Source organism: Anabrus simplex, chromosome 5 (assembly GCF_040414725.1).
Source record: "Anabrus simplex isolate iqAnaSimp1 chromosome 5, ASM4041472v1, whole genome shotgun sequence".
Classification (NCBI taxonomy): Eukaryota; Metazoa; Arthropoda; class Insecta; order Orthoptera; family Tettigoniidae; genus Anabrus; species Anabrus simplex.
Genome location: NC_090269.1, coordinates 379587280 through 379613610, shown reverse-complemented (window position 1 = coordinate 379613610; position 26331 = coordinate 379587280). Strand labels below are relative to the sequence as shown.

Sequence of the window (26331 nt, the reverse complement as noted above, 5' to 3'; positions counted from 1 at the left end):
CTCACCATCAGTACCCATGAAACTGGAACTGTAAAATGATGATGATGATGATGATGATGATGATGATGATGATGATGATGATGATGATGATGATGATGATGATGATGAGTAAGAATGTAAAGGAGATAGCATGAAAGTCAGTGTAAGACCCCAAGAGTATGGTTCCTTACCAGGATTACTTGACTTGAAAACTAGAAAATATCCAAAGGAGAGCAGCACAGTTTGTTGCCCTGGGTGATTTCCAACAAAAGAGTGGTGTTACAAAAATGTTGCAAACTTTGGGCTGGGAAGACTTGGGAGTAAGGAGAAGAGATGCTCGACTATATGGTATGTTGCATGTAACTATTCTCATGTTTAGACCCGTATTGAAACTTGCTATAAATTGCATATAATTTTTATTTTTGTGTTCCGCCTATTCAATACATAATTCATTTTACTACAATAGACCATTAACAGGGACAAGATTTGCTCAATTTCTGAGCATCGTCAGCCTTTATAACCAACCTCCTATAAAAACGAACAACTTCCAAGCAATATGTCAACTCGTCAATTCAACACTAGTTTGGTGAAACAACCAACAATATGTACTTAGCCATTCACAATCAATAAATTATTGCAGCAAGCATCAAATTAATGTGAAATGTAGAACATTCTCAACTATTTTGAAACGTATATTAAGACTTTCAAGCCTCAGATACTATTGAGTTTTAGTAGGGTTTATGACTCAAATTTTAAGTAGCACAATACAATAAGCTCAATAACAACTGAGTTAGAAAAACATAGAAATTTATGAGAATTTTAGCCAAATCTCATTGTTGTTGGGATATTACGGTGTTTTGGACATCAGTGTTAATAGAATCAATGTCTATTCCAATGTTAGCACTGTTATTTTAAATGTTAATCTGTTCATTGTGTTTACAAATGTCACTCTGTTAATGTATTTTACTACTAAGTATTATGATCATAACAAAGTACAATTAGTTATAAGTAAAGTTAATAATGATATGACGTAACCTTGAGATAAGTTATAAAGGCTGAGGATACTCGGAAATCGAGCGAAACATATCCCTATTAATGTAATATTGTAGTAAAATGAATTTCTAGCGACAAAAAACAATTATATTTTGAATAGGTAGTTAACAAAAATAAAAATTGTATGCTATTCATAAGTGGTATGTTCACAGCTGTCACTGAAGAGATGGCGTGGAATGACTTTAGTAGACAAATAAGTTTGAAGAGAATTTTTAAAAGTAGGAAAGATCATAATATGAGGATATTTGAAGTCAAGAGGTCAAACCGAGGCAAATATTCATTTATAGGAACAGACCTTAGGAGTTGGAATAATTTACCTAGAAAGATGTTCAATAAATTTCCAACTTCTTTGAAATAATTTTAAAAAAGACTAGGAAAAGAACTGTAAGTGATTCTGACACCTGGGCATTGGCTCTAAATGCAGATCAGAGGGAGGAGGAAAAGTTCACTTTTGTGCAGTCCTGGAGATGGCCTTGAGATAAGGAAATGCATAGGCACAGTATTCTGCTGCTATCTTCCACCCTGCCATTGAAATAAATAATCAATTACCTGCATTTAGGACTGTCGTCCAGGTGGCAGATTACCTATCAATTGTTCACCTATCCTTTTCTTAAATATTCTTAAAGAACTTGGAAATTTATTGAACATTTCCCTTGATAAATTATTCCAATCCCTTACTCCTCGTCCTATAAATGAATATTTACCCCAATTTGTCCTTTGAATTCCAACTTCATATTATGATCTTTCCTACTTTTAAAAGCTCCACTCAAGCTTTGAACCACGGAACCCAGCGGTGAGAGGCCGCAATGCTGCCACCTGAACTATGGAGGCTTGAGAATTAGGTTTTGATAATTATTAAAATTAAGTCTGATAAAATACTACATGCAAGGAACATACAATACCATGCACTCTTTTTTATAGCAACTATACATTATGGCAGTCAAAATACAAAAGCAATAAAAAGATATCAGTACTGTGAAAAGGATGCACAAAAATATTGCTACTAATGTCATTGCATGCCATCTCAGCACTGACGGCTTGAAACATACCACTTAAATGAGCATCTCATCTCCTTACTCCCAAGCCTTCCTAGCCTAAAGTTTGCAAAAGTTTTATAACACTACTCCTTTGTCAGAAATCACCCAGAAAAAAAATCATGCTGCTTTCTTTTGGACAGTGCAGAGTAATTCATCTAGATCGCAGTATACCTTCGGGTAAGAAGTGTTCCTATCAGTTATTGCTGGTATGTACAGTCCCATGCAAATTAATCAGAACATGGCAATAAAGTACAGATTTTTCATTTATTTACATAATACATACCTTGAATACCTTCTAATAGCTAATATGTGCTCCTTTGTGTTTTATAAGTTCTTTCACATGATTTGACATTGATTCCACAAGCTTTGAGCACATATTTTTCAGTTCATCATCATGAAACCACACTTTAATTAGAGACTCTATCATGCATACTTTGGTGGAACAGTCAAGTTTTTCAGATCTCCTTTTGCAAATAACCCAAAAGTTTTCTATGGGTTTTATGTCAGGAGAGTTCCCTGGCCACTCTAAAACATGAATATTGTTCTTACTGAAACATTTTTTTTCACTTTCTTTGAAGTATGGCAAGGAGCCATTGGAAACCTCTTCTGCAGCTCAGGAACAATTCTTTGCAGTATTTGGATGTAATGGTCCAATTTCATCTTCCCTTCAACTGGTGTTTTTTTTGGGTTTTTTTGCTTTACGTCGCACCGACACGGATAGGTCTTATGGTGACGATGGGACAGGGAAGGGCTAGGAGTGGGAAGGAAGAGGCCATGGCCTTAATTAAGGTACAGCCTCAGCATTTGCCTGGTGTGAAAATGGGAAACCACGGAAAACCATTTTCAGGGCTGCCGACAGTGGGGTTCGAACCTACTATCTCCCAAATACTGGATACTGGCCGCACTTAAGCGACTGCAGCTATCGAGCTCAGTACCTTCAACTGGTGAAACACCCCCAAAACATTTTCTGCTCGGGGTGTTTTACGGTCTGTTGCATATGATGTGAAGTTATTGCTTCATTATTCACTCAGAGTGCATATTGAACCCTCTCCCCTGCACTTGAAAATAACTCACATCAGATGAAAAAACTGTCTTCCAGTGTTCCTCCATTTTCCAGTCCTGATGACTGTGTGACCACAAAAGATGTTTCTTGTGCGTTTCTCGTGTTAGGTGTTTCTTTACAGGTTTGTAAGCTTTCCTTCCAGCTAACAGAAGTCTATGGCGAACATTAGAAATGTGCAGATTCGCTCCCCTTTCCCCCTAGTTCACACGCCAAGTCCACAGCAGTTAGTCTAGGGTTTAATTTATTTCTCCTGAGGAGAAAACAGTCATCAGTTGGCATTGTCTTCTTTTTCCTGCCACAGTTTCCCATTATCTTCAGTGAAATTGGTCCAGTTTGTTTGTACTGCTGAATAATTCTATTTATAGTGCCTACACCGACACCAAATTTAGTAGCTAACTCTCTTTGTGTCATAGAAATATTTTGAGAAAATGCTATATTCACACTATGCTTCCCGGGCATCGTCTCTATTGAAGAAATAGGTATTACTACCACCTCGAAAATCCTCCAAAGTGACTCACTTCAAAATAAATACTGCTTTTACCCACAACAGTTGCACACAAATTAAACAACACTGAATAACAGTGCAAATAACGTGCAGAGAGTGCGGGAACTAAGAATAAGTCATGTGTAGCACACTTGTCACTAACCATTGGGAAAAAAATTCCATTGTTCCAATTAATTCGCACGAGACAGTAGGGACAACCAATAATACCACAGTAGATAGACAGATAAATGCCTGAGATGAAGAAAGTAGCAGCCAAGGAAATTTGTGATGCTGTTATTGCACAAGCTAGAGACCAATTTTATTTTCTCGATATCTTATAGCCTCTGTGTCCTCATCCCTTTGCATCAAATAGAGAAAGATTTACTTGATATGGATAACAAAGTGATAAATAACAATCAGATCAGTTAACATGTCATCAGTGGTACCATGTAAGGAACTTATCCAGTCACCCTGTACACTTATAATTTTATACAATAAAATCTGCAAAGACAAAGAAGTACAGTAAAATGAATCTAGTGGTACAGTTAACAGGTATTTGGAGTGTTATAAATAACATTCTTTTTCTCTAGAATTTAGGATAATAATAGTTTGAAATTCACAACTTTGTCCTCAATTGATATCTGACATGATACTTACTCTTTTTGAACAGTGTGACTTAGCTGAGCCTTGTGATCCACGAGTTCGCTGCACTAATCTAAATCCAGGATTCCGCTGTGATCCATGTCCAGCAGGCTTCACAGGAAGTTCAGGAATGGAAGGAATTGGTATTGAAGGTATTCGACGGCAGCAGTGTTACGATATTGATGAATGTGCTGATGGCAACAATGGAGGCTGTGCGTCCAATTCTGTTTGCACCAATCTGGAGGTGAGAGCTCTCATTAGTGTGGATCTGAAAGTATTCATTATTAAATTTTGTTAGCAGCTATTGTAAGCAAGTTTTTTTCTAAGGATTTCTCCAGAAAAGACTAGAATATAATTGAATGCATTGAAGGCTTTCATACTTATAGGCATTTATGTACACTGCATTCCTTTCACACAATGACATATCAGTTAGCTTCTTCTGGGTTCTGCTTGAGTAACGTGCTATATTTCGCTGCCTACTATTCGATTTTTTAAAGATCATTATTTTAGAATCCATATTTCCCAACATTGCTCAGCTAAGTTTGGTTGAGTGACATCTCCATCCATTGTATATCCTCTTTCTGAAATCCTGTCATGGTTCAGTCCTGTGTCTCAATTGTACAGTCACTCAAAAGAATGTGTGGATGGTATTATATAAAATTAATCACAGGATACACTTTTGCTCAGAAACAACTGAACCTAGAGATATAATGTTTGTATCCACAGGACTTGTTTCTACATGGGAGGTGAGTTATATTTTGATCCACAGCCTGTTTCCAGTCATTTGACTGGGTCAGGAATGGAACTAATGAAGCCCCATTTAGCGGTGAGGATAGGAATTTTGCCAGCTGCCGAAGCCTGTCGCTCTCCTCTGAGGCAATGAATAATGACTGATGGATGAAATGAAATTATATTGGAGAGTGTTGCTGGAATGAAAGATGACAGGAAAACCTGGAGTACCCAGAGAAAAACCTGTCCTTCCTCTGCTTTGTCCAGCACAAATCTCACATTGAGTGACCAGGATTTGAACCACAGAATCCATCAGTGAGAGGCCGGCATGCTACCACCTGAACCACAGAGGCTTGAGAATTATATTTTGATAATTATTAAAATTAAGTCTGATAAAATATTACATGCAAGTAACATACAATACCATGCACTCTTTTTTATAGCAACTATACATTATGAGAGTCAAAATACAAAAGAAATAAAAAGATGTCAGTACTCTGAATATGATGTACAAAAGTATTGTTAACAGATGGTAAGCAACAACACTCACTCTGTAAGCAGGGTGGATAGAGTACACATAAAAGTAAGACGCAACATCAAATGTTTTGGTGGTAGTCATAGCTGACAAGACGTTGTTGTGAGGTAAAGGGAGAGGGGAGATAGATGAGACAAGAGAATGGAAAGAAGGAGTAGTTATCTAATGTTAAGGCCAGGTGCTTTCCTAGATCTGATCTCCAGTTGATGTCCAACTGTGGAATCTCTAAGGGAAAGAGGAAAGGAAGATGACATAAATGTTTAAGTACTTCAACTGTGAAACAATCATAAGATGTGGTTTAATGGTGCCAGGTGTGCAAGGGGACAGGAAGAACCTTGTTATGGGTTTTGCAGAGATTACGATGGCCACGTATCCATTTGGCTAGAGTGTTGGTAGTTGAAGCTGGATGAAGATCATCGGCCAGCCTCATTGAAGACTCTGCCTATCTTTCTACCTTTCATAATGGTAAATAAGTACTGGTATTACCAGCGTGCTGGGTTCCATGGTTCAAATTCCAGTCACTCCATGTGAGCTTTATGCTGGACAAAGTGGAGACGGATAGCTTTTTCTCTGGGTACTCCGGTTTTCCCTGTCATCTTTAATTCCAGCAACAGTCTCCAATATCATTTCATTACATCTGTCAGTCATTAATCATTGCCCCAGAGGAGTGTGACAGGCTTCGTCAGCCAGCACAGTTCCTATACTCACCGCTAGATGCGAGCTTCATTCTATTCCTGACCTGATCTTTTTTTTTTTTCACTACCAAGCATGTACAGGGCATTGAGCTGTAAGCATACATTTAAGAGAAGGTGGGGTCAAACCCTACTCTCAGCTACCCTGAAGATGGATTTCCATGCTTTTCCATTTTCACACCAGGCGGATGCTAGGGGTGTACCATACTTAAGTCCATGATAAGTTTGTATACAGACCTAGCCCTCTCCAATCCCATCATCACCAAAAACCTGAATGTGTTAGTAGAGTAATAAACCTACAGCAAAAAAAAAAAAAAAAAACACCTGAAGATAAAGAATTGAGTAGATTAGGAGTAGTAATTCTTTTAGTTAATGTTAGGAGGAACTGTACATTATTTTGTGAACTTCTCCAGTTTCATTAAAAATTTTGATTCCAGGGATCATATACATGTGGTAGCTGCAGATCTGGTTATGTTGGTAATCAGACAATTGGATGCCGTAACTCACCAGGTCTCTGTCCAGATGGTACCCAGTGTGATGAGCATGCTGAGTGTATTCGCAGAATTGGGATAAATAATTATGAATGTAAAGTAAGTTCAGTCACTGATTCACTGCATGTTTTGCATTAAAGGGCATATCTGTAGAAATAACATTACAAATTTGTCTGTACAGTCCAAATTTCTGCCTCATACTTTGTTTTCATCTTGTATAACATGTCTGCCTGTATATTTGTTTGTGTGAGCATCACGGAAAAGCAGCGCAGCAAAATTTCTTCGTACTCAGTATTTAAGTTCAGGGATATCCAGGCACTGCACTAGGCTATACATTATACAGTGATGTAGCAATATTAAGGGGATCAAAATGGGTAATGTCATAGACATGATAATGTGGCTTTTGCAGTGTCAAGAAAACAAGGAGAAATTATTTACATTTTACGGAAAATTTACTTTGCATCTTCAAAAGAAAAACTCATCTGTTCACGAGGAAGACTTCTCTAATAATGATGGTTTGAATTTGAGAATACTTAACCGTTAGTCTATTTTAAGCGGTACTCTCATTCATCACCAGATGGCTCACCTTCCGAGTCGGAAGTGATGATACCATCTTAGCTCTTAGCTCTAGAAATATCTTGTTCTTGTACGTACGTATATGTGGTTGTGAATGGATATGTGTGGATATTGCAACTATTTAACTATATTACACCCAAGGTATTGAAACGGTTTAGATTTGTTAAGATGATACAACAGGCCTTGTACCTGTCACCAGACCGTCTACAGTCACAGGTTTATAAGGGATTTCCTCTTGCGACAACTACCGACGTATTGAGTGGTTCTCTTTCAGATCCATTGTTCCTTACACTAAATGCAAGAAGGAGCCAGTTAGGCTTAGGTCAGATTTATGGCTATATGGATTCAAGACTCTTTATATATGACCATTCTCCTTTTCCACTGTCAAGGGTCACCTAATTACAAGCAAAAATAAGAATATACCAGAGTGAAAATCAATTAACTTCATTATTTAGAAATAATCAAAATTATCCGCATGGCCATACAGTTTGCATCCACCAAGATACTAACTTCAGGGATAAATCCGTGGATATCCACATCTGTGCAGGGCTCTATCTATTATTATTTCATTTCGGTGTATAAACTCATACTCTCATCATTAGATGGTTCATTCTAGACTATGTGTCATACTTTCATAATCTGTGCACACTTGTTATTTTATTCTTACTTCTTTTCACTCTCATGTCTACAACTTTGTTGTACTACATCTTTCTTTCCACTCTTTCCTCTTTTTTTTCTTTTTTCTTTCCTTTTGCATACTTTTCATCTTCATCATGATTCCATTCTTCTATCTTTGTCAGTCTTCATTAAGACAGGCTTGAGAGCACTGATTGAAGAAAAGAACTTTGCCAGGGAAGGAATTTGAACACGGATCTCCGAGCTGTTTTATGCCATAGCAAGTACGCTATGAAGACTCCGGCTGAAACCCACAGTGTGTTTCCGTTTGATGCTGATTTCTCAACATGTTCTCAAGCCACTCTTAAGCCGTGTGCAGATTTAGCAACACCGCCTTGTGAAGCCCATTTGAATTCACCACAAAATGATCTGATCAGCTAACTTCAGCAGCTGATAAAATTACAATGGCGCGAGATATTTATCAATACAACAGATCCTCTAATGCTCATATATTTGATTCATGTTGTTTCTGACCACTCTGTATGTACTATATACAGTATTCTGAATATGATCTAATCAGTTGAAATTTTATTTCAATTACACTAATTGTTGTTAAATGAGATTGTGCTCTTTCTCAGCTGCCACTCATTTCTGTTGTAACTGTATAAAATTTAACCTGTCAACAATGAGTTCAACAGCTAGTGTTATATATAACTTGAATCAAATGTTCATGTTTCGTTTCAGTGTAAAATTGGCTGGGCAGGAGATGGCAGAATTTGTGGTCCTGATGGAGATTTGGACGGCTGGCCGGATTATGACCTGGGTTGTCCTGATGCCAGGTGCAGAAAGGTAATGATCTGAAATTATGAATAGAGTTAGGATTTATCTGAATAAAACATTGACAATATAAGATAATGTTTTAATTGATGGTGATGGTGATTATTGTTTTAAGAGAAAGTACAACTGGGCAAGTAAGTACCCTCAACTTTCTTATTATTATAATTTGTGTATCCAAGGGCTGTTCAACTGAAGACTAAACTTTCTGAAACATATAAGTCAGAGCATGGAATTTAACTGTCAAAGAGACTGATGGAACAAACGATCATGCCTCATAATTTTGAGTGAAAGTCAGCTTACATCATTCATTTTCATGAAATCTATGTCATGTTTCTTTATTGATGACCATAAAGAGAATCATATCAGTACCTATCAGTCAGTTCCTGACCATATAAATAGCAATGACATTTAATAATAATAATAATAATAATAATAATAATAATAATAATAATAATAATAATAATAATAATAATAATGCCTCTGCTACTATACTGAAGACACTTATGATGGATGCCATTTAGGGTGCCTTTGTGTCATTTTTGAAGTTCTATTTTACTCTACCAGACGACAGAGGAATGGAAACTCTCTTGGGTGATCTGTGGCTGATTTTCAGTTAATTTTGTCTGGTAAACACTAAATGTGTCACCAGAGATCTTTTACATGCTGACATTGTACAACATGGACTTTCTTCTGCATTTCAAAAATCTAACTACCTCTGCTGGCCGGATTATGACCTGGGTTGTCCTGATGCCTGGTGCAGAAAGGTAATGATCTGAAATTAAGAATAGAGTTAAGATTTATCTGAATACAATGTTGACAATATGAGATAATGTTTTAATTGATGGTGATGGTGATTATTGTTTTAAGGGGAAGTATAACTGGGCAAGTAAGTACTCTCAACCTGGAGGGGATCTGGAAGCCAACAGTGTATCACTGATTGACAGGGGTGATATGATATGTGTTTAGGGACAGATGTTGAAATCAAGTGGTGATGATCACAGTGAACAACTAAAGAATCACACTGATGAAAAATGAAACCATGAATTTGCCAAAATTTAGGGTGTATGAGATGAGCCCTACACAGAATTTCTGAGAATTTTTATATTCTGCATGAACAAGTAGCAGTACCAAATTCTGATGCAAGGGGGATCTTGGTGTATGTTTCAACTATTATTTATGACTGAGGAAAGGTGTGCTGTGCAAACAACCTGACATATGGAACAATAGAGATTGATTTACTGCATCATGATAATGCGCCTCACCCACACACACACAGACACATACATATACACATACACACCCCTTTTTGTCTGATCTGACTCCCTGTAACTTCTCTTCTTCCCTTAATGAAACTGTTGTGAATCCATTGAAGAGATCCAAGTGAAATCGCAGGAGGTGCTGAAAACGTTTAAGCTTCCAAAAATATGAAAGTCATTGAAATCATTGTATTTAAGCACAGCATGACTACTCTGAAGGTGTGGTGTAAATTAGGAATTAACATAAGTATTTATGTTTTCATGAGCAAATTCTCAGAAATTCTGAGTTTCATCTTTGTACTTTCTCTTTATTTAAAAGTTATTATCCATAACCGTACTAATTTGTTCCATATGATCAGGCAATTAAATAAAACAAACCTAGTTACTAAACAGGGTCTCTCTTTTAAATCCAGACCGAGCGCACAATGTTTGTATTCTGTGCTACAGCAGCTGCCTCAGCCCAACTTATGTTGCGCATGGCCACCCTGCTTCAAGCGTGTATACTATCTTATATGAAATTTTATCTTATAAAAGATGCTGGAAGTATCATCCTTCATAATGAGGGACTTCATAAACACCATTAGGATTTTCTGCACACCAATAATGAGAGTTATAACTGTTCGCATAACCATTAAGATGAAATCAGGCCTCATACGAAAAGAACACAAGCTGTGGGTCAAATAAACGATCTTTCAGTGATGCAAGATACCACTCACAATATCTCACTCTTGTGACTGGATCAGCAGGTTTCAAACAATGGGCCCGTGTAAACCTGTATAGTTTTATGTGTAACAGAGCTCTGTATGCAAAAGAAACAGAAACCCCTACTTGTTGTGCTAATTTTGTGAGTGATTTATTTGGTGACCATTCAATATCCGCACCAATGTCACCTAACTTTCCCTCTGTTAAAACTGTTTGTGTGGACACATGCTTTTTATTGAGCACTGAGCCAGTAATTTCAAATTTATTTACAATTACATGAATCTGTGCTCATGAAGGTGGCGCTTCACCACGAAATTGCTGAACAAATGCATCGCGTCCCCATCGAGCTGACTTGTACTTAAAAGAACTTTTACTTATGAAAATACAGTGTTGCAATGATAACTGTCTCACCATGTTAACAGCTGAGATTCAGAATGGTGACTGATGCTAGGTCAAACACGTGCACGCTCCTCACAAGGTCAAGAACTACGCGCATGCCTCCTGTACAGCTGCTGAAGTCTCCGAGAGTAAAAATGCCGCCAGACAGTCTGGGCTTATAAGAGAGACCCTGTGTATTGATGTCATCTGTAAAGATGAGGAGCCACTAAACAAAAAACTCACTTCGTCTAGCCTCAAACTCGGAAGATTTCAATGTACTATATTGAGTGTAGTAACAGATGAAGAGAAACTTACATCTTGTCAATATTAGGAGGTCTCTGTCAAGGTGTTTGCTTAAAGACATGTGATACAGTAAGCAAAATTAAATAAGAGAAGCATACCTACATATACTGCATATCCAGCATTTATGAAAACATGTAAGGTTATTTGAATTTGAGGTCATTGTAAAAACATTATAGCTTTAAGAATAGTTAGGAACACACCCATACTTTTATAGAAGAATAAATACCTCTAAGGTCTGTACACAGAATCTATGAAATATAGTCGTGCACACTGCAAGAGGAAGCAGGTGAGTTAAGATCACTCCGAGGGCCCCCATACTGTTGCATACATAACACATATCAAAACTCTGGTGTGATGCATCTGACTTCTCTTAAGCTAGCATCATTTAAAAATATTAGTATGGAGCTTTTAGTTTTCATTATGAAAAATGTTTTATTTTCCAATGTTGACATGTTCTCTGTTTCAAGACCAACAGCCAAATGTGCAACATCAATGTATTTTGCTCCCTCTCCCACTCCATTCCTTTTGCTCTGATGACCCATTGCACCAGCCAGCTGTGACACTGTCTGCATGGAAGGCTTACTTTCTCACGGCCACTTCAGAGATTCTGTATACGGACTTTAGACTTTTGTAGCCAGCCAAACTTATTCATCTCTGAGAAAGAGGTAAGGAGAAGTATTTTTCTAGGATGATGATGCTTGTTGTTTAAAGGGGCCTAACATCAAAGGTCATTGGCCCTTGCTAGGATGAGACACTATGATAAAATTAACTGAGATCTGGAAGAACTGGGGAATTACTAATAATACAAAGATCCATCCCATTGAAACGCTGATATTTTCTGTTTTCTCATATTGCTTTGGGACCTGGACCGTAAAGACTTTGGACAGAAAATGCATCGATGCCTTTGGAATGTGGTGCTGGGTGTAGAGTACTATGTGTGCCTGAACAACAAGAAGAACCGATGCATCCATACTTCAGGAGCTGAAGATTTTTAAACACTTTTCTTCTCGTATCATTGAAAGAATACTTAGTTCAGTTATTTGAACACATTGCGAGATGATCTGGAGAAAATCTAAGAAGTTGTTCATGGAAGGGAAGGTTGAAGGCAGTAGACCACGGGGAAGGATTGCATCCAGAAGGATGTGACAAGTCAAGACTATCACTGGTTTATCTTTCCAATGTGTCCTGAGGAAAACCGAGGATCATCAGGGAAGGCAACGCTAGAGCAGAGATGTGACAAGCAAAGACAAAACCAGTGAGGTTGCGATGCTCAGAAATGAGTAAATCAATCAGAGATGATGATGATGAAGAGTTAAAGATATGCTAATCTTTGCATCATCATCAAACATACTGCAGGCTTTATCTTCCAAGATCAAGGTGGGTTTTTTTATAAGTTGCTTTATGTTGCACCGACACAGACAAGTCTTATGGCAATAATGGGAGAGAAAAGGGCTAGGAGTGGAAAGGAAGTGGCCATGGCCTTAATTAAGGTACAGCCCCAGCAATTGTCTGGTGTGAAAATGGGAAACCATGAAAACCATCTTCAGGGTTGCCGACAGTGGGGTTAGAACCCACTGTCTCCCGAATGCAAGCTCACAGCTATGCGCCTCTAACTGCATGACCAACTTGCATGGTGATTAAGTATTAAGAGAACAGTCAGTGTTGCCTCATGTGTTCCGACATTTCTTTGGAAGCCTTCCTGATCTCTTCGTTCAGTTTCAATTTGCTTATCCATTCTTCTGTAAACAATATAATAAAGGTGTAATGTGATGTGTGTCCTCAGGACAACTGTGTGGGCCTACCCAACTCCGGCCAGGAGGATGCAGACAGGGATAATGTGGGAGACATCTGTGACAAGGATGCTGATAATGATGGTGTCCTCAACACTCCTGTAAGTATTTACTATAAATAATTCCTGTAAGTTATCACAGACTTGTCCTGTCATGTGTTTAACTCATGGACGTTAATTTCAGGATAACTGTCCACTTGTTGCAAATCCAGACCAGCTGGATACAGATGAGGATGGAGGAGACAAGCAAGGAGATGCCTGTGACAACTGTCCCACTGTTCCTAACTATGACCAAGAAGATGTAGACAAGGATGGTCTTGGAGATGTCTGTGATCCTGATATAGATAACGATGGTACGAACTTTGAATAATTCAGTGCTGGTCATGGCAACCACTATATTTGGATTTGAGAAACAAGTGGTTTCAAGTTCCATTCCATTACAAGGGATAGTGCCATGCATTCCTAAATAGACACCACAACACTGCAGGTTATTGCACAACTTTCAAACATACAGAAATCCAAAGGACTCACAATTTATTTGACATTTTGACAATTACGAGATCCCAACTGATGGCAAACTTCTCTCACTCAGGGTGGAAAAAGCTCAATGTTACTGATATCATTAAAAGCTCCATACAACATCTAGTTCAGTTGTCAAGAGATATAGTCCATACCTAGAAGGTCCACTGTACAAAAATGTCCAACATCTCAAAATGTCCACATATTCAATAATGTCCCTTGTTAACTCACTGGTGCCTACTAACGGAACCACTACAGATGCACTTTTAGATGCTCCGAGTTTAAGTGAAAGACATGAGATGTGTCATGTACAACTTCTAATTTATTTCAGAGAAGGTCAAATAACTTCCTAAATGGAATACATCATTTCAAGTTCAAAAATACCTATGTAAGGAAAAGAGTGACATATGTTGAAGCTAGAGTGAAGGTTATTTCAAAAGTGGCTTGAGTGAGGCTTGATGATCCCATGTTAGGTAGAAATAAATTTTTGACAAAGGTGTTTACAGTGAAAATAGTTTACTTGAAATTAATGTTAGTGATGTAACACGATAATCATGTTGGAGAGGGTGGCATGTGGACCTGTTTAAATGGCCAAACATTGGAGGTCAGTGTTACATTTCACATGGTCACATGGTGTTAGATGGTCATTATCAGAGTTTAAAATACTGTTAAAGCAGATTTTTAATTTGCACCATGAGTTGGGTTGTCATACGTCCCAGAAAACAGGCATTGTCCCACATTCAAGGGTGGAAAAATTGTCCCAACTAGTTCAGTAATATTCTTGTAAAAGTTGTGTATTTTTCACATTTACCTTTTAGGTATGTTTTATGACACAATATTGAAATAAATTCAAATTTCCACCATCTAGTAGTTGTTTTTCTGCCAGCCTTTCGTTGGCAGATTTATTGACACATGAAAGAGCTCCTTCAGGACAAAATTTCAGCACCTCAATGTCTCCAAAAACTGTAACAGTAGTTAGTGGGATGTAAAGTCCATAACATTATTATTTCAAAAATTAAGTTCCCGGAATGGGAGTTCTCGAAACGTGTATGGCATTTAGTGATTGAAATAAATAATTAACATTTTTAATAGCATTGACAAGGCTGATTTAGATATATACTGTAAGTGTTTTTCAATGGTGAATAGAATGAAGTCAATACGGACCAAAAAATATTAAACCACAATGATTAAGATAATAAATTTGGCCTCAGTTACTGCGTGCAGGCATTTTGATTTGATGCCAACTGGGCTGCTTGTGCATCAATATGGATGTTTCATTTTACTCTACCAGATGGCAGAGTAAACTGTATTTCTCTTGGGTGATCTGCGGTTGATTTTCTAAATTAATTTTTTCATGTAAACAACAGACATGTCACTAGAGATCTTTCACATGTCGGCATGATATGACATGTAGTGTTGAGTGGATCTTTGTCTGCCCTTCGAAAATCTGACTTCTCTGCCAGATTTGAACCCACGACCTTGGTATTCAGAGGCCAACCCTCTCCCACTGATCCACAGAAAAAGTTATTGTTCACAGAGATTTATTGATACAAAAGAAAATCTTTATCAGATATGTTTGGATTGTTCTAGGTATTGCAAATCATCTGGACAACTGCCCCAAGAAAGCTAACCCTGATCAGCGAGACAGCGATGGTGATGGTCTGGGAGATGTGTGTGATAACTGCCCTCGCGTACCCAATCCCAATCAGCACGATTCTGACAATGACTTAGTGGGAGATTTATGTGACAGTGATCTGGATAGAGATAGGTATGTCATGTCTTTAAAAGTCACCTGAACAGTTTTAGTTTTACTGTGCAGAAAAATGTATGAAGTGCTACCGAGAAGTTCTGAGAATTTGAGAAAGTGATAGAATATGGCTCATATGTTTAGACAACCGAGCTCGATAGCTGCAGTCGCTTAAGTGCGGCCGGTATCCAGTATTCGTGAGATAGTAGGTTCGAACCCCACTGTCGGCAGCCCTGAAGATGGTTTTCCGTGGTTTCCCATTTTCACACCAGGCAAATGCTGGGGCTGTACCTTAATTAAGGCCAGATCCGCTTCCTTCCCAGGCCTAGCCTTTTCCTGTCCCATCGTCGCCATAAGACATATCTGTGTCCGTGCGACGTTAAGCCAATAGCAAAAAATAAACGTGTTTAGACAAAAGAACTGGAAGCCTCCATGAATTAAAAAGAAAATTATTGAGAAATTATTTTTCCAAGGGGTGCAATGAGTATGGTAGAAGGTTAATATTTCTGACCTTAGTCAGTGGATTTCACTGTAACCTACCATTCCTCCCATCATAGCGATAAGAAAGGAAGAGGAAGTCCACAACTAAAGTGTGACCATTGCTATGTTGCCAAGTGTCTGTCAGCATATGGGTAAGAAGCGTAATGCATAAAAGCTAAAAGAAGCTATTTTAAAGAAAAGTAACATTAAAAATAAGTGATCTCTTAAATGCATCATGGATGTAAGAGCACATGGCTGTCTAATTTAAAGGTAGAACCACTCCTGGGGGTCCCATAAGGTAATGTTATTGGACTATTATATTTTCTTATGTATATAAATGATATGAAAATAACAGATAAGTCTTTTTGGATAATTTTGTATTGTATAGAGTAGTAAAAAATTACAGGATTGTGAGCGACTGCGACGACAATGTTGTGAGTTGGATAGCAGAAAATGAAGGAAAGGAAAGAGGAGAAGTTGTCTCAGTTTTAATTGTGTGGTTGGGGTGAAAGTATCTCAGAAGGATCACTGTAAGTACCTAGTTTTTAACAAAAGGAAAGATCTTCATTGGGAAACTACATTAATGAGGTTGTAAATAAAGGTTACAGAACTCTTCATATGGTTCTGAGGGTGTTTAAGGGTTGTAGTAAGGATATAAAGTAGATGGTGTATATGTTTCTGGTAAGACCTCAATTAGAGTATGGGATTCACACCAGGACTACTTGATATGAGAACTGGAAAAGATACTAAGGAAAGCAGCACGATTTGTTCTGGGTAATTTTCGACAATAAGAGTAGTAAAATTATTTCAAGATTAAAATTATTGTGTCCACCTGAATAAAATTTTCTTTACATATCTTTCTTCTTTATATAAATTGCTGTATGGACTCAAGATATATTATTTATAAGTTGAAGGTAACAAGCATGAAAGCAGCAAGAATGATTGCAAGTACAAACAGGTGGGAACAATGGCAGGAGTGTACTTGGAATGCAGAAATAAAGGCTAAGTTAGAAATGAACTCAATAGATGAAGCTGTACATATAAACTGTCTTAGGTGGGCCATGTGAGTTGAATACAGAAAGGTTACCTAGGACAAAAATGGACTTGGTCATGGAGGGCGAGAGAAGCAGAGGGAGGCCAAGACAGTGATGGTTAGACCTAGTTTTTTAATGACTTAAAGATAAGTGGTGTAGAACTAAATGTGAGCACAGAGCTAGATAGAAATGTAGGATTGTGCAGGCACTTAGTTAATTCACTAAAGTTTGCTGACTGAATGCTGTTAGACATAATGATTTATAAGGAAGATGTATGGATGTATTTTATTTTCCCTTGGAAGATCATTCTAAGTTTAAATGCTGGCAATAATCAGGTCATCAGTATTCTGTCTCACTTTGTTAACTTTAGAATTACTTCTCTCTTTCCTTTCTCAAGTACTTTTTTCCAACTGGTGTGCACATGCAATCATATTTCTTTTGTTAAAAACAGGGATGGTATCCAAGATACGGAGGATAACTGTCCCAAGATGGCAAACGCTGACCAATTGGACACTGATGGTGATGGCAGAGGAGACGAGTGTGACACCGACGCTGATGGAGATGGAATTCCTAATAATGCTGACAATTGCCCTCTGGCACCAAATCCATATCAGGAAGATGCTGACAGTGAGTATTTTAGATAAGCAGATTATTAATTATTATTATTATTATTATTATTATTATTATTATTATTATTATTATTATTATTATTATTATTATTATTATTACTACTTTAGCCTGCCTGGTGGTCATGATCATTAAAGCATTGAAGCCTAAACAGTCTGACTCTGTGGTTAGACAGTTCGAATCTCACTGGTCGAAAAAAATTTCACCTTCAGAATGTTGGCCGGCAGGGTAGAGGAGGTGGTGGTATACAATTTCTAACCACTAGATTGCGTGCCAAACAGCATGAATTAAACTCCAAACCTCTCCACAGTGCTCATATGAAGTGAAGGCAGATGATGCTTTTGATAGTGATTTGTCTGTCGGATGGCGACGTTAAGCCTTGAGCAGACCCCTTGGTGCTATTCGACAAGAGTAGGCCATGTGCCAGCACCAGGTTTCACCCTCTCCCTTCCTATTATCATATATCACATCATTCATTCTATCTCATTAACTCCTCTGATGAGGTAGATGTCAGAAACGGCATCCGGCCATTAAAACATGCCACAACAGATTCATCTCAACTCATACCCAACCCCGTAAAGAAATGGGACAAGGGTTGGACAGTCAAACAAACATTGTTATATTTACAATGTACGTGTTATATAACACTTGTCTGTATTACAGTGCATCTTCATTTACTACTGTGAACATGTTCCTAACTGTCTGACTAATTTTTACAAACATATTATTCTGAATTTATATTGAAAAATCTGAATATCTGCATTCAAAATGGAAATTACGAAAATTAACATTCATTAAATAAAATACACACTTGTTGAACCTTGTACTCACACTTACTTGTTACCTGCTTACTTACACATACATTATTTGAAGGGCGCCAGCTGTCACTCAGTACAGCAATAATAGAATGAGACTCTTGACTATCTCTAGGGTGTGGGGTAATAAGCTTACTTTTGACAACATACCATATAAGTTCTGGGAAAAGGAGATTGGCGTTCGGTTTCCCCATTAATTTTGAGGTTAAGATATTTTACTGTCAATGAAATGAAACTCTGAATTCGTTTGATAGAACAATATATATTCTTTAAATAATATATCAAAAAATAGTGAGTCTTGTTGCGATAAAACAGATGAGAATATGAAATTATGACATTGCAACTGAAAGAAACTAGGCATGAATTTGAATTCTTCTTGACCGGACATTTAACAATTTATACGAAATATTTCCCTCACTGATTCACTTGACTGTACCTTCAACACTTTGAGTGTAATTACGACGTAATCCATTGCTCTGGTGTTTACTGTAGATGTGTCACGCCTAACATGGTGATACATCCTTGCGACTGCTTCTTCTCCATATCATCTGACTTCTTTGTAAGTCAATATGGTATGACCTCTTGGCAGGTCCAGGGTTGCCCTCTCTGACTCCTTGGTAAGCCTTGCGTCCGCGTCTTCCACTAAGTGACGGACCAACCATTTGGTCTCACTCTCTCAATGACCAATAATTAATGGCTCACTGAGTCTTCTCCATCTCTCGTTCACACTCGTTGGCTGACCACCTAAGGCCTCTTGATCTAGTAGACTACTTCACTGTACTGCATCCGTATAAGTAATGACTGACGCTACAATGTGCATCCACCTTATATAGACGTTGGTTGACACAACTACGTAATCTCCAGAAATAACAATGACATACTCCCACCTACGCGACAGATATTACATCCAGTGGTGAAATAGCCCCGCGGCGACTAACTCTCTGAGCGCATATTCTAAATAAATACGATGACGTAGCCATGGCGTGGCGATGACTTGGCAGAATCGCCATATCTTACACAAGGTACCAACATCACATCCCATCTCTGATATATACAACAATTCTCACTGTACAGGTATTGAGTGTTATACTACACATACGTATATATGCATACATCTAAGTGCAATCTTGCAAGCAACAGGCAATTGCAAAATTGAATAAAACGGATAATTACAATAATAGTACAATATCACAGATAACATAATAATAATACTGACATAATAATAATAATAATAATAATAATAATAATAATAATAATAATAATAATAATAATAATAATAATAATAATAATAATAATAATAATAATAATAAAATACAGATAAAATCATACAATAATAAAAATACAGATATCATCTTGTAACGGGATTTGAACCGTTACAATTCGCCTCCCTCATAAATAAATCGAAGAACAAAGAATCGATTGATTTATGAACAAAATTATATATATAACACTGACACAGATAAACACTTTAAATGAATATACAACAATAATTTTCTTTTACAGCATCCATACATTTTATAATACATCACATATGAGAATTTTTTTCGCACATTGCCATCGTAGATAACTGTTCAGTGTCCCATTCTCTTTTTCTCTCATACAAATCACAAGAGTACAGCACTCAATTTAACACATACAAATAATTTTAAATGATTACACTACATTCTTCTTTTTTTTTAACATATCAAAACTTTTTGTGAAATATCACTTATATGAGAACTGTTCTCGCATATTGTTATCGCAGATAACTGTCCAATGTCCTGTTCTCCGTTTTTTTTGTCACACAGTACATGACAATGTAGCACTTATTCTTCCAATGCACCAATACGACACTTGGTTCACACGCAAATTCACATATGTTAGTTTTATTTTGCCAGTTTCTCACAAAATTAATCATCTTATTATTATATCAACAAATCTCACGTAACGTACTTCTTTACATATATGATACTATAAATACCGACAATATCCCCTTCCTGAACTCATAACAATATGCACACTTCCCGATACGGTTCACAATAGTGAAATAGCCCTGATACAAAAAATAACTTCAAGATATTTCCCGCCTCTGCAGATGATGAAATGGAACTCTGAGTAGCACTCTGTCACTCAAAATGAATCAATTTTGCCCTTATAAACTTACATATCTCTAAAAATCACATCCTACTTGGCAACAATAATTAAAGAATCAATACTATGGCTACAAGATGGTTCAATTATTCCGTAATCCAGTATAATGTTTATTTGTTCTTAGACGTCACTAGCATTTTTAAGTTGAATGGGGTACTTACCTCCCACAATGATGAATGGTCATGTACTACAAATTTATGTTTATATACGTGTTCTTCCTCACTTACCACTAAATCCATCTCGATGCTTACCTAACATCGAATACAATTACTCCTCCTGTAATTCACTCAAATTACCTCACGTCACTGCCTCATACCGACAATCCCTCGGATACTGGTCGTACAGGCACGTAACACACCCAACAAATTTCCTCTCACTAGGAACAACTTCACTTACCTCTCATATCTTTCAAAGAACACACATCACCAACACACTTACCTCAGTCCATCATAATTAACACGTACTTCTTTGCTAGTTTCCTCATAGAACAGACACACACACTACCTAAATTAAAGACTACTCTACTTCCATGATTTGCAACCAAGTCAGCTCCTAAAACAACTGAACACACAAGTTCTGGTACAACAAGGCATAGTTGAAACTTACCATCATCTTCTCAGTATTATAAGTACTTACATCACTTAACAGAACACTTCTTACGTCTAACTTACTGCTACCATTAATTACTGCATGATCTACGAATACGGCACTACTTAAATATCTCACTTTACTTAGGTCACAATCACACTATACTTAAATTCTACTTTCACTACATAACTACTTATAATAAATACCAGTTCATCTACTACCTTCAGCCTGTCTACTTAACTTACCCGATTCCCTGTGAATCTGAAATACTCTGGCTCGATAACGACACCTTGATAACCTTCATATTCGGCTTATCATAATCCCTCTGATAACTCAAATCCGTACGCCTCCCATCTTCCGATTCCCTCTGATTACTCCTCTGACCTTCTCTCTCATAACTCAAATACATACGCCTCCCATCTTCCGATTCTCTCTGATTACTCCACTGATCCTCTCTCTCATAACTCAAATTCATACGCCTCCCATCTTCCAATTCTCTCTGATTACTCTTCCGACCACTATCACCATCAACACAACTATTAATCCTCTGCGGATCATGATCACTACCTCTCCTCTGATACACGGCTGACATTTTCCCCCTTCTCTCTACTACACTACTTTCCCCAGCCATCATGCACTCTCCCGCTCGCGCGCGCCCTTGCACACATTCCTCCCAAAACCTATCAATGAACTTGTCTTTCAATTCTCCTAAATTAGACATATTATCCCAGTACACTCGAAACCATATTTTACTTTCACCGATAAAAACATTAGACAAAATCTCCCACACGTATTCCCACTCAATAACATTATTCCTCAACTTACTTGCAAATCTTTTCTCAACTACTTTGACAAATTCTATCGAAATAAACTGTTTTCCAGAAAACTTGGTTAAATCACGATCCCTACTGAACAAACCACTCGCTACTAGCACCTCTACCGCCGTTTTACCTGTAACTTCATGCCGTATCACTTCCTGGCAACTCAAAATTTCTTCTTCCGCTCCCCTCTCAGCGTTCTCTTCCACTATTCTCACGTCTTCCTGCAAATCTTCCTCTCTCTCTCTCACCTGCTGTGATAGCATTTCCTGTTCGTTCCGTAGTTCAGTGACCTCCACAAGTTTGCTTTCAATTTGTTCAATTCTACTAATCTGTTCCCTCGTATCTTCCCTAACTGCATTGTAAATTTTGTCCAATCTTTTCTCGACTACCTCATGAATTTCTTCCCGATTACTAGACATTTCTGACAACTTAATAATTACCGGTACGATCTTGTTACTGTCCTCTGTACATATTTCTTTGACTTGCTCGGTCTGAATATGAAGACTGCTCCGATTCAACTTCATTTCACCTTCTCTACGGTCAACACACTCTTTGTTTAACTTATTTTCTAACTTGCATATTTGACTAGTTACCTCTACTATCTTAGTATCTATTTTATAATTTAGTGATTCACTTAGCCCATCTATTTTATCATTAATCCCATTAAAATTCTCTTTATTACTACCAATTAATTCTTCCATTTTACTACTTAGAGAGTTAATCTGTTTATTACAATTTTCATTATTAGTACTAATTAATTCTTTCATCTCTTTCTTATTATTTTCACTACTACTACTAAATAATTCTTTCATCTCTTTCATCTCTTCCTTATTATTTTCAATCAGTTTCTTACAATTTTCATTATTAGTATTAATTAATTCTTTCATCTCTTCCTTACTTTCACTACTACTACTACTACTACTACTAAAAAATTCTTTCATCTCTTTCATCTCTTTCTTATTATTTTCCTCCATTCGTTTATGACTTTCATTACTACTAATTATTGTGGCCATCAGCAAGGAAAATTGATCTTGGTTCATCGCCCCCGCGATTTCCTTTTGAGTTTCAGTGTGCTTCTCAATTTCTGCACTTTCCTGAATTATCTCAGAAGCTTCCAACGTTTTCACCTGCTCCCTACTGTGAATTTCACCTTGTATGTCCGCAGAAGCAATGACCTCGTCGTCACATGACTTGTTATTGTCTTCCTTGTCCATCTTTGGTTCACTAGTGATAGTACGCGATCTCAAATTAATTTCCCTCTTCAAATCCCTTGACATATCCCCAAAATACAAATATATATCACAAAATTACACTCCTGAAATTTACCGGTAATACTTTCCGTTGGCTTAAATTGTGCATAATCCTCCCAGAATGAACCTATGATATGCTGTCATTCAGAACAAATTCTGAATTTCTTCGTGCACCACGTTGCGGAGCCACTTTGAAAATTTCCTACCTCGCTGACTAATTTTTACAAACATATTATTCTGAATTTATATTGAAAAATCTGAATATCTGCATTCAAAATGGAAATTACGAAAATTAACATTCATTAAATAAAATACACACTTGTTGAACCTTGTACTCACACTTACTTGTTACCTGCTTACTTACACATACATTATTTGAAGGGCGCCAGCTGTCACTCAGTACAGCAATAATAGAATGAGACTCTTGACTATCTCTAGGGTGTGGGGTAATAAGCTTACTTTTGACAACATACCATATAAGTTCTGGGAAAAGGAGATTGGCGTTCGGTTTCCCCATTAATTTTGAGGTTAAGATATTTTACTGTCAATGAAATGAAACTCTGAATTCGTTTGATAGAACAATATATATTCTTTAAATAATATATCAAAAAATAGTGAGTCTTGTTGCGATAAAACAGATGAGAATATGAAATTATGACATTGCAACTGAAAGAAACTAGGCATGAATTTGAATTCTTCTTGACCGGACATTTAACAATTTATACGAAATATTTCCCTCACTGATTCACTTGACTGTACCTTCAACACTTTGAGTGTAATTACGACGTAATCCATTGCTCTGGTGTTTACTGTAGATGTGTCACGCCTAACATGGTGATACATCCTTGCGACTGCTTCTTCTCCATATCATCTGACTTCTTTGTAAGTCAATATGGTATGACCTCTTGGCAGGTCCAGGGTTGCCCTCTCTGACTCCTTGGTAAGCCTTGCGTCCGCGTCTTCCACTAAGTGACGGACCAACCATTTGGTCTCACTCTCTCAATGACCAATAATTAATGGCTCACTGAGTCTTCTCCATCTCTCGTTCACACTCGTTGGCTGACCACCTAAGGCCTCTTGATCTAGTAGACTACTTCACTGTACTGCATCCGTATAAGTAATGACTGACGCTACAATGTGCATCCACCTTATATAGACGTTGGTTGACACAACTACGTAATCTCCAGAAATAACAATGACATACTCCCACCTACGCGACAGATATTACATCCAGTGGTGAAATAGCCCCGCGGCGACTAACTCTCTGAGCGCATATTCTAAATAAATACGATGACGTAGCCATGGCGTGGCGATGACTTGGCAGAATCGCCATATCTTACACAAGGTACCAACGTCACATCCCATCTCTGATATATACAACAATTCTCACTGTACAGGTATTGAGTGTTATACTACACATACGTATATATGCATACATCTAAGTGCAATCTTGCAAGCAACAGGCAATTGCAAAATTGAATAAAACGGATAATTACAATAATAGTACAATATCACAGATAACATAATAATAATACTGACATAATAATAATAATAATAATAATAATAATAATAATAATAATAATAATAATAATAAAAATAATAATAAAATACAGATAAAATCATACAATAATAAAAATACAGATATCATCTTGTAACGGGATTTGAACCGTTACACTACATCTTTCAGAAGTGTATCAGTAATAAATATGCTGATAATCGATTGATAAAGTATCAAGTCGTGTATAGAGAGATAGGAACAAAAAAGGAACATAATGACAGTTCACTGTGGATAAGTCCGGCTCCATGGCTAAATGGTTAGCGTGCTGGCCTTTGGTCACAGGGGTCCTAGGTTCGATTCCCGGCAGGGCCAGGAATTTTAACCATAATTGGTTAATTTCGCTGGCACTGGGGCTGGGTGTATGTGTCGTCTTCATCATCATTTCATCCTCATCACGACGCGCAGGTCACCTACGGGTGTCAAATCGAAAGACCTGCACCTGGCGAGCCGAACATGTCCTCGGACACTCCCGGCACTAAAAGCCATACGCCATTTCATTTACTGTGGATAAGAGAGCAAGAAAAAGAGAAGACAAGAACAAATAAGAAAACATAGCAACAAGAAAACAAGGACAATGTCTACATCTTCATACACTGCTGTCTTCAAATGAATAGGCTCTCTCTCCTTGTCACTGTTCTTCTATGCCCCAAAACAATCAAACACTACTGATCTGCATTTAGGGCAGTCGTCCAGGTGGCAGATTCCCTATCTGTTGTTTTCCTAGCCTTTTCTTAAATGATTGCAAAGAAATTGGAAAATTATTGAACATTTCCGTTGGTAAGTTATTCCAATCCCTAACTCCCCTTCCTATAAATGAATATTTGCCCCAATTTGTCCTCTTGAATTCCAACTTTATCTTCATATAGTGATCTTTCCTACTTTTAAAGACACCACTCAAACTTATTCGTCCACTGATGTCTTCCCACGCCATCTCTCCACTGACAGCTCGGAACATACCACTTATTCAAGCAGCTCGTCTCCTTTCTCCCAAATCTTCCCAGCCCAAACTTTGCAACATTTTTGTAATGCTACTCTTTTGTCGGAAATCACCCAGAACAAATTGAGCTGCTTTTCTTTGGATTTTTTCCAGTTCTTGAATCAAGTAATCCTGGTGAGGGTCCCAAACACTGGAACCATACTCTACCCCATTTCTTGTCTGCCTGTAACAAGTTCATTTCTGCTTCTCAGTTTCAGTAGGAGGGCAGGCATCAATCCCCATTGAGTGGCCATCCTGACAGATCTTCAATTTAGATATGGGGAATGTCGGGTAAGAAGAAAGCCAAATAAACAGAGGAAAATGGAAGAGACATAAGATAAAGATGAGTGCAGGTGGTAAAACACTGGACAAACACTTGTGCTCCCTCTTCCCACACTGATCTGTCATTATGTTCCTTTTCATATACCTGTCTGCTTATATATGACATGGCTTGACAAGTGATAAGTTATATATATCACACTCCGATTATTATTCCTTATTCCTTTCATACATCAACATCCCACACACAGTGACAGACTTACAGCCATTGAATCCTTCTCAAACACCTATTCTAAACGGAGTTTAACCATTGTCACTTTGGTTTCCCTCTGTTTCTCTTATCCTC

General features: G+C 37.5%; 1 protein-coding gene across 1 annotated transcript in view; it reads left to right on the top strand.

Annotated features, from left to right (window-relative positions):
- Positions 1 to 26331, top strand: part of Tsp (Thrombospondin) — a 182167-nt gene that overhangs the window by 115171 nt on the left and 40665 nt on the right. Inside the window, exons 10-16 of the mRNA XM_067147719.2 lie at positions 4287 to 4502; positions 6652 to 6804; positions 8641 to 8745; positions 13156 to 13263; positions 13346 to 13514; positions 15271 to 15448; positions 17393 to 17568. Of these exons, the coding sequence (XP_067003820.1) occupies positions 4287 to 4502; positions 6652 to 6804; positions 8641 to 8745; positions 13156 to 13263; positions 13346 to 13514; positions 15271 to 15448; positions 17393 to 17568 (1105 nt within the window). The remainder of the gene's footprint in view (positions 1 to 4286; positions 4503 to 6651; positions 6805 to 8640; positions 8746 to 13155; positions 13264 to 13345; positions 13515 to 15270; positions 15449 to 17392; positions 17569 to 26331) is intronic.